The sequence below is a fragment of the Lynx canadensis genome, chromosome B3, assembly GCF_007474595.2.
Source record: "Lynx canadensis isolate LIC74 chromosome B3, mLynCan4.pri.v2, whole genome shotgun sequence".
In the NCBI taxonomy this organism is placed as follows: Eukaryota; Metazoa; Chordata; class Mammalia; order Carnivora; family Felidae; genus Lynx; species Lynx canadensis.
In genome coordinates this window covers 2,111,834-2,125,168 of record NC_044308.2, presented here as the reverse complement: position 1 = coordinate 2,125,168, position 13,335 = coordinate 2,111,834, and the positions used below count along the sequence as shown (strand labels likewise).

At 61.0% G+C, this 13,335-nt stretch overlaps 2 protein-coding genes across 4 annotated transcripts in view; one reads left to right on the top strand and one right to left on the bottom strand.

The window, feature by feature from the left end:
- The first annotated feature begins 219 nt into the window (after positions 1–219).
- On the top strand, positions 220–9,649 carry STARD5 (StAR related lipid transfer domain containing 5). 2 transcript variants are annotated; one of them, XR_003969268.1, is made up of 7 exons: positions 220–377; positions 1,025–1,074; positions 1,425–1,557; positions 5,067–5,184; positions 6,093–6,186; positions 7,590–7,787; positions 8,619–9,649. XR_003969268.1 is itself a non-coding variant. In XM_030317242.1 (6 exons), exons 1-6 carry the CDS (start codon positions 279–281, stop codon positions 7,735–7,737), a joined length of 642 nt encoding a protein of 213 aa, XP_030173102.1. In that variant the 5' UTR covers positions 220–278; the 3' UTR covers positions 7,738–8,264. The 2 variants fall into 2 exon arrangements, 1 of the variants encoding a protein (XP_030173102.1); XM_030317242.1 differs by lacking the exon at positions 8,619–9,649 and having other exon boundaries at positions 7,590–8,264.
- A 1,640-nt stretch (positions 9,650–11,289) lies between these two features.
- The window catches only part of IL16 (interleukin 16), a 74,494-nt gene continuing 72,448 nt past the window's right edge, over positions 11,290–13,335 (bottom strand). For both annotated transcript variants that reach the window (XM_030317238.1, XM_030317240.1), the window contains one exon: positions 11,290–11,537. In XM_030317238.1, coding sequence (XP_030173098.1) covers positions 11,344–11,537 — 194 coding nt within the window. In that variant the 3' untranslated portion in view covers positions 11,290–11,343. The remainder of the gene's footprint in view (positions 11,538–13,335) is intronic.

Sequence of the window (13,335 nt, the reverse complement as noted above, 5' to 3'; positions counted from 1 at the left end):
CCGCCCAGCCGGGCCTGGCGCTCGCGGGCCCTGCCAGTCTCCGGCCGCCGGTCTGCCGGCCTGGGCCAATCCCGAGCGCGGGGCGGGGCCCGTCTGCCGGTCTGGGCCAATCCCGAGAGCGGGGCGGGGTCCGTCTGCCGGCCTGGGCCAATCCCGAGCGCGGGGCGGGGCCGGGGCCCAGGTTCCGCCCGGGCCCGCGAGCTGCGGCCTCCCGGACCCGACGCCCGCCGCCGCTCAGCCGGGACGCGACCCCGCAGCCACGCGCGGCCCTTGGCGCTATGGACCCGGCGCTGGCCGCGCAGATGGGCGAGACGGTGGCGGAGAAGATGCTCCAGTACCGGCGAGACAAGTCAGGATGGAAAATTTGCCGGGAAGCCGTGAGTGAGGAGCTGGGCAGGAAGGGGTCGTGGGGCCTTTGCTCCCTGGGGCCGGGGTCTCCGTAGACCCCAGGCTCCTCCTCTTCCCGCTCCTTTCTGCATTCCCATACCCTGGAGCTGGATTGGGAGGAGAGTCCCTTGAGGGTTGTTTCCTTAAAAAAAAAAAAAAAAAAAAATCCTAGGCCTGTTGTGCGCACTATGACCCCGGGAGATAAGTGTCTGTCCCTTTCCTTGTGTGACTTGTCCAAGGCCACCTGGCTAGCACACGGTGGTTTGGAGTCGAGCCAAAACACCAGGTTCCAAAGCCTGCACCTCTCTCTGTGTTCCCGGGAGGGCGGCATGGGAATAGTTTTTGCCTGCGCAGCTCATGATTTTTAACGAGCAGACTGACATTGCTGGAGGAAACAAAATGCGAGGTGATTTGGAGAGGTTGGAAAACCGCCCAGAGCTCTTGGAATCCAGTTAAGAGCCCCTGCTCCATCTCGTTCAGCTTTGTCCAGGACCCCCGCCCTGGCACACGAGTGGGGTCACGCACCTTGGAGAATCCCACCTCTCGAGGCTCCAGACTTCCAGACCAGGGGAAGGGGCCAGGTGATCTCCCAGAGCCCTTCTAGCTCTAAATTCTGCGATTCTGTGCCTTTTGACAGAATGGAGTGTCGGTTTCCTGGAGGCCATCTATGGAGTTTCCAGGGAACCTGTAAGTGCCTTGTCCAAGTTCATCAGAAGTGCCACGCCGTTCTGGATGTCTCTGTGGGTTTGCTTCCTAAAATAATTCCAGTCTCCCCTAGCACCCTGGAATCAGCTGGCCAGTTGTCGTCCAGAAAACCTTCCTGTTTTTATCTCGACCATTTCCAGCAAACTCTCTCTCGCGAAAGTCACTGTCCATTCCTGCAGGCCTGAGGGGAGGCGGGCTGGTAAACCTCAGCCCCCAATCTGCGAGGCTGTCTCAGAGAGCGGTGACAGATGTGGCACCGAGTCCTTGTGTACGATCCCGGGATAAAAAGGGTTTGGTTGATGCCTGGCATCACCTTCCTCCTTGTGCTCCAGGTACCGGGGAGAAGGCATCGTGAATGGGACGCCAGAGAAGGTGTGGGGCTGCGTTAAGCCACTTGCTGGGACCCTGAGAGACCAGTGGGATGAGAATGTGAGCAGCTTTGAAATTGTCGAAAGCATCACGGATGTAAGTCTTTGCGAGCGCTCTTACCCTGGCAGTCACCTCCCTCTGGAGCTGGTCAGCGGCAGCTCTTGGCAAGGGGGGGACCCTGCAAACCCCTGGTACCCCGCAAACGCAGGCTGCCCGCTGGCCAGGTCCAGGTAGGAGACGGCGTGACTGGCGCGAGGCGGAGGAGCCCTGAGCAGAGTGCAGAGAACGCAGCAGCTGATGAAAAAGTGGGTGTGAATGTGGGCCCTGCAGCTGCCGGGCCAGTGCCTGGATTTGACCTTGACCTCCCAGCTCTGGTTTGACATATCGCCCTCTGATGGGGCCGTGATCACGAATCCAGAGTCCTGGCCCCAGCGTCGGGGTTCCCTGCCAGCTGCGGGGCTATGCCAGGTGGCGGCTCTGGATTACAGTTTCTCCATTGGTAAGACGTGTGTCCTCTAAGCTAGCCCCGCCCAGTAGAACTTTCCACCGTAATGGAATTGTGCTGTAACCACGCTACTACAGTAGCCACTAGCCCCGTGTGGCCACAGAGCCCTTGAAACGTGTCAAGAAAGTGAAGGAAATGAATTGTTTGAGGAAGTGAGTTGCTCATTTTATTTGTTGGTCGTTACTCTCGATGTCAGTTTAAACAGGCACAAGGAGCTATCAGCCACCATAGGGACACCATTCTAGATGGTTGTGTCTTCAGAACATTAAGCCTCAGGAGCTTGTAAGCAGGAAGAACCCACCTCATTCTGATTATGGAGGTTAAGGAAACAAAACAAAGTCGTAGACAAAACTAATAAGCCAGTTGCCTTGGGGGGAAATGTTGCCAACCGGTTTGATTTTGCCATCTGTGGACGTGACCGCCTCTCGGCTGTTTACACACATGACACTGTGAAACCTTCAAGACATAGTGCTGTGTGTTGGTCAGTCGGTAGGACCCAGGTGTTCTCTGCCTCGGCCAAAAGTCACATTGCAGTCCCTTGTCATAGTGTATGTCCCCGTTTCCTGAAGGGCGGGGCACACACCCCTGGGATACAAAAGACGTCAGGCCAGAGCTGAAATTGAATCCCACATGGTGAGATCGCCCATCTCAGTTTACTCTCTGACAGTCTGAAGAGGGGGGGTCTCGGGGACTAATGTGCCTTTGACCCCCGTTTGACATCTGCTAGTCCCCTTAGAATCATAACCCAACAATCCTTTGCCTGTATATTTTGCGGTGGCCTTTATGCCAAGTGATATTTCCACCCCCGGCCCCCCATCTTGGGATAGTTAAATAGCTTCATTTTATCTTTTTTTAATGTTTTTTTAATGTTTATTTATTTTTGAGAGAGACAGAGACAGAGCGTGAGCAGGGGAGGGTCAGAGAGAGAGGGAGACACGGAATCGGAAGCGGGCTCCGGGCTCCGAGCCGTCAGCCCGGAGCCCGACGCGGGGCTCGAACCCGCGGACCGCGAGGTCGTGACCTGAGCCGAAGTCGGCCGCTCAACCGACCGAGCCACCCAGGCACCCCTAAATAGCTTCATTTTAAAATAAATTTACCCAGGGGTGCCTGGGGGACCCAGTTGGTTAAGCATCGGCTCAGGTCATGATCTCACAGTCTGTGAGTTCGAGCCCCGTGTCAGGCTCTGTGCGGACAGCTCAGAGCCCGGGGCCTGCTTCGGATTCTGTGTCTCCCGCTCTCTCTGCCCCGCCCCTGCTTCAAAAATAAATGAACGTTAAAAAAAAAATTAAAAAGTACATTAAAAGTTTTTTAAATATGGACTGAGGATAGGATTATAATTTAGTAAAATAACATGATTAGATTACCAATGTTGATGGAGGACAATAAACTATAAAAGTAAACTATTTTACATCTCTCATGAGAGGAACAGGGGGTCTTTTCTCCTTGAATTAATTCACGTGTCCGTGAAAAGATAAGACTTTCCACTTAGAAAGTTAGAGGGGACGCCCCTCTGGCTCAGTCGATGGCACGTGTCAGTCTTGATCATGGGGTTGCAGGTTCAAGCCCCACGTTGGGTGTAGAGATTACTTAACAATAAAATCTTCAAAAAAAAAAACCAAAACAAAACAAGGAAGAAAGAGCCTTTAGTGGACAATAGCTACAAAAGAGGGGAACACACGGGCTGCTGGTGAGCTCCGCGGGCGAAGCGGCTGACCACGGCACCTCCTGACCTCTCCGTGAAGCAGTGAGAATGGGGGGACGGAGCCCTCCCCTGCAGGGCGGTGTGGATGAGCCTGATTGTGACGAATCTCCGAGCTGACAGGTAGATGATGGATGGACAGACGGATGGATGAGACACAGGGCCACGCCGCGAGCCTGTGGCATCGCGGACACGCGCTGACGCCTTCAGGGTCTCTTACCCGTGTCGTCTTTATCTCCGTCCCCAAACACCCTCCTTCAGGGACGAGGCATCCTGCGGCAGGAATCGGGAGTAGAAGCCAGCCGTCTTGTTACTAAGGACAAATCGCTTCTGCCGGTCCTGCTGCACAGTATGAGGACTCAGACAAGGGCAGACTGCCTTGTTTCTAACAGAAGCTTTGGCCTTTAGAAAGAATATGCTTTAAAAAAAAAAAAAGAATCTGCTCACGAGAGGGGGGGGCAGGACATTCTCACTCCTGCGTGCCCTCCTTTGCTGTTGGAATCAGCATCCTGACGTGTCCCTTTGGCTCCCTGGGGACTCGGGCGCGCGTGACAGGATTCCAGACGGGTCGAGCGTGCTGTGCCCGTGTCTCCAGTGGGGAGGGAGGGCCTGCGTCGAGGTGAGCCCGCTCTCGGGCAGGTGGTTTTAGGAGGCACACGGGGGAGGCCGGGTCATCTGGAAAAGGATTCCCGGGTCCCCCCAGGGATTGCCTGCCCGGCTGCAGACTCAAACCCTGGGGGCAGAGGTGGCTGAGAAAACACCTGCCAGTCGCGCTGTCCCTCGCCCCCAGGCGGCCCGCCCCATCGTCCACCTGTTCTCCTTTGTGAGCCTGAGAGGGCGGGGCCCCGCCGCACCAGGGGAAAGTGGGCTAGAGCCCGGGTGGGTTTAGGGTGACCTTGGCTTACAGGGTGGGAGAGAGGACTGGTGGGGTGCTCTGGGACGGGGTGGGGTTCCCGGGGCACGTCCTCCAGGGCCGGGACGTGGGGAAGCAGAAAGCTGCCTGGCTCAGCCTCTCAGGGTCAGGCGGGTGCAGGGTTAGCCCAAAACCAGCACCCCTCCTGCCTCTCAGGCGGTTCACAGCTCCCCGCCTGAGCTTAGCGGTGAGCTGCTTCACCTCTCCCAGCCCCCGCGTCCTCACCTGTCAAATGGGTTCATGACACCCAGTTCTCAGAGCTCGGTTGTGGGGGGAGGTGCCCGAGAGCTTTGCCCAGCCAGGCTCTCCCTGGACGCACAGTCAGTGGCAACTCTGGGGACCCTGAGACTTAAGCTCAGAGTGGCCCTGATCTAGAACCTGCAGTCCACGGTCAGCGCTGCCCCCTCCCCAGTTTCCCAGACCCCGGGGTGTGGGGTGGGAGCAGGGAGACCTCCGGCCGGCAGCTGAACTCCCCTTGGCTTTGACAGACGCTGTGTGTCAGCAGAACCGCCACCCCCTCGGCCGCCATGAAGCTCATTTCCCCCAGAGATTTCGTGGACTTGGTGTTGGTCAAGAAGTACGAGGATGGGACTCTCAGCTCCAACGGTGAGTGCCGGCCGGCCGCCCCGGGATCACGTCCTGCGTCCCTTGTGCGCGGGCCTCTCCTCGTCGGCTTGGGTGGGATCGTGTGCCACGGAGGGCCGAGGGGGAGGGCCCACATGCTAGTAATTTCATATATATGTATGTTTTCCTTTAACAAATGTTTATTCAAGAGAGAGAGACAGAGTGCAAGCAGGGGAGGGGCAGAGAGAGGGGGAGACACAGAATCCGAAGCAGCTCCAGGCTCTGAGCCGTCAGCACAGAGCCCGACGCGGGGCTCGAACCCATGAACCGCGAGATCACGACCTGAGCCGAAAGCGGACGCTTAACCGGCTAATCCCCCCAGGCGCCCCGTAATTTTACGTCTAACTCTCAGAGGTGGCCAGCGCCCCGCTGGCCGCCCAGGCTCATCGTCCACGCCCGACACGTGCTGCCTGGTTTGACTGCACGGAGCCTCCGTGTGCAACGAGTCGCTGGGCCCGTGGGGCCGCGTCCCCGAGGGGCTGTGGGCCGTCCCCTCCTTCCCAGCGGGGAACAGAGTCCTGCCACGGCGTATTTCACCCGGGGAACCCGCAGCCCCTGCTGTTCCTCCGGATCCCGGCGGGGGGGGGGGGGGGCGCGTGGCGGGCTTGAGGGGGTGCCTCTCCTACCGCCGTGCCTCGGGCCGTGCAGTGTTCTTTTCTCTAAGAAGCTGGCAGGCTTGGGGAGGCTGTGCACGTGTGTGGACGCCCACGAGCGTGTGTGCGGGTGGGTGGGTGTAAGGGACACGGGTTGGGGGGACGCTCAGGGGCAGGTCACGGGGCGCCCGTGCTGACTCCTCGGGCCCCAGGTGGTGGGGTCTGCGGGCGGGAGGGGCCACGGTGCCCCGACTGTCTGAGGTCGCAGCTCACTGACCGCTTTGTGCTGTCTTCCAGCCGTCAACGCGGAACATCCGTCGTGCCCCCCGAGGCCGGGGTACGTGAGAGGATTCAACCACCCTTGTGGTTGCTTCTGCGAACCTCTGCCCGGGTGAGATTGATCTCCTGCATGGAATTACGTGCCCAGACCCACGCGTAGCTTAATTGTGGACCTTTCGTTCATGGGGCGCGTTAATTACGATTTGCAGTCATAAAAACGCCTTATGGCTCTGTAGGCTTTGACATTACTCGTCAGTGATGCAGTGTCCCAAAGCACCAGGCCCAGGGGAAGGGACCGTGGGAGGCCTTGTTCTTGCTGTTCAATGTGGACTGCTCCCTCCCACCCCATAAGACAGGCTGGGCAAACGTCATGGTCCCATTTAGCAGATGAGGAAACTGAGGCCGGAGGAGGTCAAGTTATCTATGTCGGGTGAGAGGTTTCAGAGGCTGGCGGTGAAGAGTTGGAGGACCCGGAGTGGCTGAGCGGCTGGCCGTCCCCACCCCGTGTCCCACACAGGGCTTGGGTCCCCTCAACGCGGAAGAGGCTGGCAGTGCTAGGGGCTGACGGGCGATTCTGAGAGCACACGTGAGCCAGCCCTGACCCTGCACTCAGGGGCAGTTCTGTCCCATTTTCTCATAGCTCGGGGCAGGTTTTTACTAGAACTTTCTGGGTAAATAATAACTGAAGGTCAGTTGACAGTGAAAGAAATTGCACCCGAGATTGTGACCCAGAGTAACACTTCCATCGGGGACGGGCGGCAGGACGGGGGGGAGCGTGCCTTCACCACACAGTCCTCGAAGGGCCTTGCCACAGGGTTTTGCTAAAACTCCTTCCGGGAGTTTGAAAATCGCTTAGTCACACGCGCCGCGACACACACCTGCACGCGGTTTTGGTCCCCCGCGTGCACAGGTGCCCTGACCGAGACCATGAACTTCTGCCTTGTTTTCTTGTCCGTGGCCTCTGGGGGCTGCCTCTTCCCGCCCGGCCTGGTGTGCGTTTACCACCCCAGAGGTGTCTCCTCTACCTGCTCGTGTTTCCAGGCAAAGAGTTCATGCGGAGGGATGCTAGGGCTCAGGCGAGCCCCGGGAGAAGGAGGGGGGTGCCACCCGGGCTCAGCGGGCGGGGGGCGGAGGATGTGAAGCTTTGAGACGGAGGGAGTCGTGGCCCCAGACTGGATGGTCCGCGCAGACCGGGAAAGCCACAGCCCAGAGCAGCACGTGCTGGCCGACATTGCTTGTCTGCTCAGCCCGTCTGTCTCCGGGCCTCGCTTCCCTTTCTGTACATCTGGGAGGAGGGCAGGGTTTTAAAGGGTCTCCTCCTCCAGGCCCTTGACCTACATGACGTTGGAGCCAGTCTGATGGGCAGGCGCAGAGCTGCGTGGGGTTCCCGAGGACGAATCTCCACGTCCCGGCTGTTTCTCCGGGGTGGGGGGCGGGCCCTCCTCGCCGGCCCTGCTGTGCGGCCCCAGTGCCCTGCCACGGACACGTGACGTGACCCTGCTCCGGTTTCTCCAGGGAGCCCGACCGGACCCACCTGGTCACATTCTTCCAGACTGACCTCAGCGGGTACCTCCCACGGAGTGTGGTGGACTCCTTCTTCCCCCGCAGCATGGCTGGCTTCTACGCCAACCTGGAGAAAGCCGTGAAGAAATTCTACAGCTGACGCGCTCGCCCGCTGGCCCAGAACTTGCGTCGCTCGTCGCAGAGCTCCAGGTGCTGGGGTACCGCTTTTCCCTCTGTGGAAGCCGCTCGGGGACCGCTCGTCTCCCAAGAGGCCGGCCAGAGAGGCCCCCCTGTCCCGCTCCTTCTCCTCCCACTCGGGGCCCCCTTGGGGGGCCCGCCCCGGTGCCCTGCCTGCCGGCTGTCTGCACACCTCCTCCAGCCGGCGCACCCAGGGTGATACTCCGCGGTCCAAATTTCCGTGCCAGTCACTGTCTGAGACTTCCTGTCCCTGTTGGTCAGAGGGAACCCCTGTCGATACCGGCAACCAGGCTCTCCTGCCTCTTCAGCGTCCGGGACTCTGCCCGACCTGTTGCCGCAGACCTGACTTCTGTTTTCCTGATGACACCGCACCAGGGTCTCCCCTTTAAAAAGATGTTCCTGAAAAAAAAGCTCTGAAGATACTGCTTTAACAGATGAGATGAGCGTTAAGGAAAAATACGTCCAATATTTCGTTTGTGGTATCTTCCATTTGAACGGGTTGTTTTCTCTCTTTCCCCTGAGTTAACTTCTCTTACCCTCCGTGCTAGAGGCCCGGGTCGGGCCGTGCCGGGGTCAGCAGGAAGGCTGGGAGAGCAGGTCCCCTCCAGCAGCGCCGGCCAGAGTCCCCGCACGGGCCTTGCCCACCGCGGTGGGCCGTCGGACCCGGGGAGCCCGGCCTTGCCACCTGGGAGGGGCCTCAGCAGCCCCACGAGGTCCCTTGCCTCTCCCCGGTCAGGACCACGCAGTCGTGTGGAGTTCTCCAGCACCCCCTCCCCTGCGGTCCCCCGCGTTGCTGGCGCGGAAGATCCCTGCGTGTCTGACCAGAGTCCCCTTGTGTGGCAGCTGGAAGCGACTGCAGCAAGTTTCCAGAGTCCCGCGCATCGTGTCCTCACATCTGCCTGGCCCGCCCGTCCCCCGAATGTGCCGAAGCCCGAGCAGCCTTTAAAACGGGAGGCTCCGTGTCCGGGGCTGAGAAAGCCCCCTTCTCCCTGGGTGGTGATGCGACCACAGATCCCACGGTCGTGCCGTCGGGATCACCCCGCTAGCTGCTCGGGAAGTCGTCATCAGACTCTTGACTTTATTTCGATTCCCTTCCTTCGTGAAGAACTGCCCGGCACTGTCCTGTGTCAGCGCCTCCTGAGTCGCCTCCGCAGGTGCAGCCAGGTCTGGGCGCACCGGCTCAGGAGTCCCCGGGAGGCGGTGGTCTTAGCGAGACGGGGCTGCCTGGGCCGGGCCGTCCAGCGACGTGGAGAGCCGTGCTGCCCGCCGCACGTCTCACGGGGCCCCCCCGGGCATACTGCCCACCTGCCGGCCTCGGGGTAAACTGAGCACTGGACTAGGAGTCCGAAAGCACGCGTCTGGTCCCGTGCCTGCCACTCAGACCCCTCGCATCCCTGCGCGTCGACTTCCTGTCTCTCTAGGACGACACGGGGACTCGAACGCCAGCCCCAGCCCGCTGCTCGGGAGTCCGTGCGGATGGAGGGACGGGCGAGGTCACTGCCCGAAGCAGAGGACCGGGGCAGCCGGGAGAGGCCCTCGGGGAGGCTCGTTTCCGTGCCGCGTTGACGAGGTTGGGAACCGTGACGCTGGGGTCCCCGTGGGTGGCTGGAAACACCGTCTCCAGAGGCTGTTCTGGGCCGGGCCTCGTGGCCGTTCCTAACGAGCCGGGGGCCCTTCCGACACCCACAGCCGCGCCCCAGCCCCGACACCAGCCTGCCCCTGTCGCTCACTTGGCTTGTCCGGCCCGGCGGGAGGCTCTCTGTGTGTCCCTGGCCCCGGCCGGCACCGTGCTCACGCGTGTCCCCCCTCCCAGTCCCGACGGAGGGCCGCGTCCTCCTTCCCTGCGCTGGTCCACGTGCCTCACCTGGGATCGTCTCTGCGCGAGGCGGTGGGGGCGGGGGTGTGCCTCCGGGTCCCCGTGGCCTCGTGGCGCAGGTGGGACCCCGCGGATGGCTGCAGGACTGAGTCACGCCTTCCGGGGCTGCGTCTTCAGGGTTTCTATGAAACCAGGAGAACTGGTCCACGTGGCGGCTCAGCTCCTGCCTCCGCCCGGGGCTTCACGGGATTCACAAGGGGGCGCACGGGGGCCGCAGGCAGGACACGACCACGCCGAGCCCAGCGGCTTCCCGGGGTGAACGGGACGGCGAGCGGACAGCCACTGCCGTGAGGTCACTGCGGCACTCGTGTGAAGAGGAGGCCCCGGGGGCTTTTTCTAAGAGTTCACGGCCCCGGAGAAGCCACCAGGTCCCGCCGGCATGGCCCGGCGCTCCTGGCCCGGGAATAGTGTTCCTGTTGTCTGGGGTTTTCGCGATAGACGTGGGGCCGGGACGGGGCTGGAACGCCGCCCGGGGTCACGTCAAAGAGCGCGCTGGCTGCTTCTAGGCATTTCTTTGTCCTGAGCTTGGCAATCAGGCGTGAAGAGGTGACTGAACCACATATCCCTCTGGTTATGGACCTCATCGTTTACCAGCGTGGACAGGTTACCTGCCGTCTCCGCGTCCTGGCGCCCCCCCCCCCCCCCCCCCCCCCCCCCGTGAATACGATGGCACAAACCATGCTCTGGAGACGTTACTGTCATTAGGAAGACAGGGCCCATTTAACACCAACCCAGTGCTGGGCGTGTAATAGGTAAGTGGTAGCAGTTTCTTTTACTCTCTCGTGCTCGCGCTGGCCCGTGCTCTTGGTACACCTGCCCGTGCTCGGAGTTCCACCTGTCCTCTGCTACCCTGCCCCCCCACCAGGCGGCACCCTCGCTAGGATGAGTCTCCAGCCCAACCCAAACCGGTTTTGCAGATGCTGCGAGTGGTACATGGTGTTTTCCCAAAAGAGCCCAGAAGCATCTCCCCTCCCCTCGCACCCGGGCCGGCCCCCACGGGTCAGGGACTGAGGAAGACACCTGTGTGGCTGCACAGCCAGCGGAGCGTGTCATAGGAGGGACACGACCGCCACCTGCCTCTCACTCTCCGGGGACACTCACCCTGGCACCCGGCCGCCATGTTGTGAGGAAGTCCGGGCCACGGGGCGAGGCCGCCTGTGAGCGTCCGGGCTCACGGCCCCCACTCGGTTCCCGGCCACCAGCCAGCACCAACGGCCAGGTGTGTGAGACAACGACCCTTGGGGGGGCTGTGGCCCCCAGCCTTTGAGTTGCCCTGGCTCGTGCCCAGTAGGACAGGATGGCCTGTCCTCTCCCAGCTTGCCCTCGAGGCAGGCTCACAAGAAACGCAAATGCTACTTGGGGAGTCGGCCATTCTGCCGTTCTAGGACGTGGGAAATCTGCAAAGCGGGACACGGGTTTCATATCAAACTGTAACGTGTCCGTTTTATTTATAGCACCACAGTATTACCGTTACGCTCTCTGGACATAGTCTGTAGGCGGTGTCGGCCTCCCCGGTGTGACCGGGCCCTTCCCCTGGCTGGGCGTGTCCCAGAAGGTCTGGACCAGGGCAGCAGCGACCAGGAAGCGCGACTCTGCTGCCTCCCCCCTCCAGGCAGGGGTGAGCAGTGACCCTGAGAATTAGCAATCGTGAGGAGCTGTCTGTCCCCGGCTTCGGTGTCGGCGCTGGCCTGCCTAGGGGTCTCCAGCCGCTGTGGTCCCCGAGGACTGGACGCTTCTCCTCCTGATGACGATCGTGACGGGGCCGTCAGGCAACGTCTTGATAACGTTCCAGGCTTCAAACCGCGTGAGCCCCTGCACGGCAGTGCCGGCCAGGTGTAAGATTTCGTCTCCCGGCTGGATCGTCTCGCTCTGTTCCGAGGCTGCCCCTGAGAGGAAGAAAAAGATAACGGGTTGCTCGGGTGACAGGGGAACAAGGAAGGTTACCTCCTAGCCTCGGTCTCTGGGGAGCCAGGACGGCTCAGAAGGGAACGGGGGGGCCCATCCCTCAGGGGCTCCGTGCTGGATCTGGAATGGGGCGGCTCATCAGTTGGTGGCTTTGAGGTTGGCATGCCAGGGTCCTGCTCTGTGGCCCTTGGGAAAGGTGTAGCCCGTTGTGTCCCCAGAGGAGGGCGGCCGCGGGCAGCTCCGAGCCCAGAGCCCGGCCGAGGAGACTTCCGTGAGCTACGGAGCCCTCTGGGGGGCCGATCCCCTCCAACCTCCATGCACGCCGGCCCAGCAACCTCCGTCCGCATGTGGTCTCTCCCTCCCGACGAGCTCGCCAGGCACTGGGTGGCGTGGGGAGGGGGCCGGTGAACCCCCCAGGCACGCTGCCCCTGAACGGCCTGGAGAAGAGCCCTGCGTCCGTGTGAAGAGGGACGTAATCCCATGTGGCTCCCACTCTCAAAGCTGTGTCCGGGAGGAGCATTATCGTTCATATGGAACGCTATCCTACGGTATTCAGAAATACTGAATAAGAGATAATAGTAATGACAATGATGAGAAGTTGCTGAGATGTGCCGGGCCGTCGTGCACATCAGGTTCTGCGCTGACGCCCCGCGAGCGTGTCACTATCCCCGTCGCGCACGCGAGGAAACCAAGAGTTCCGCAGCCCAGCCGAGCGTCAGAGCCGCTAGGTAGCGGGGTCTGGGTTTGAGCCCAGACTTTCTGGCCCCGGCGTCCGCATCTCCCGGCAGCTGGCCGGCCCGGCCCCACGGACGCAGACGGGATGAGGGTGGAGAGTGGTCTCCCTCAGAAGCACGGCTCCCACTAGGATCCAGGTCTCTTGACTTGGAGCCACGTGCTCAGCCCAAGTCGACCTCCAAAGGGTCTTTCCCAGAGTTGGAGTAAACACGGGTTCCTGGGGGAGCCCCCCCGCAGTGACCCTCGGTGCACCCCGGGGCCCAGCCGCCACTGCGGGGCTGCGTCTGACGGGCCCAGACATACCCCACGCCTCCGTGCGGACGGGGAGCCTCGGGCCCCGGGGGGCAGCGGTCACTCAGCAGGTGAGAGGCAGAGCCGGGGCTAGAACCCAGGTCTCCAGACTCCTGCCCAGGGCCCCACAACGCGGGGACTCCAGCTAGAAAAGCGGTGAAGACCCAGGGAGTGGGGGAGGGGGCTCTGTGGTAGCTGCGGGCCATTCACGCTTTGCACGGGGAAACCCGAGCGACCCCCGCTCTAGTGCACCTCGACCCCGTGACGAACGAAATGTCAAAATTTCTAATAAAGGCAGAAGCTGACGGGACCAGGACTGAAGGGAGCCCAGGGAGGCCGAGTGTGTGCAAGTAGAAAGTCAAGACTGTGTCCTCATTTTAAGCTCTGGTGCTTTGTTCGTTATGGATTTTTAAAAAATTAAAATTAATTTTAATTTTTTAAAAACATCACACTGGGGGCGCCTGGGTGGCTCAGTCGGTTAAGCGTCCGACTTCGGCTCAGGTCACGATCTCACGGTTCGTGAGTTCGAGCCCCGGGTCGGGCTCTGTGCTGACAGCTCGGAGCCCGGAGCCTGCTTCGGATTCCGTGTCTCCCTCTCTCTCTGCCCCTCCCCTGCCTGCTCTCTGTCTCTGTCTCTCTCCCAAAAATAAATAAATTTTTAAAAATTAAAAACAACCATCACATCGATTACTGCGGGTTTCGGGGCCTCACCTTGGCCCAGGCCTGCCCAGCTGAGCCAGGCCCAGGGCTCAG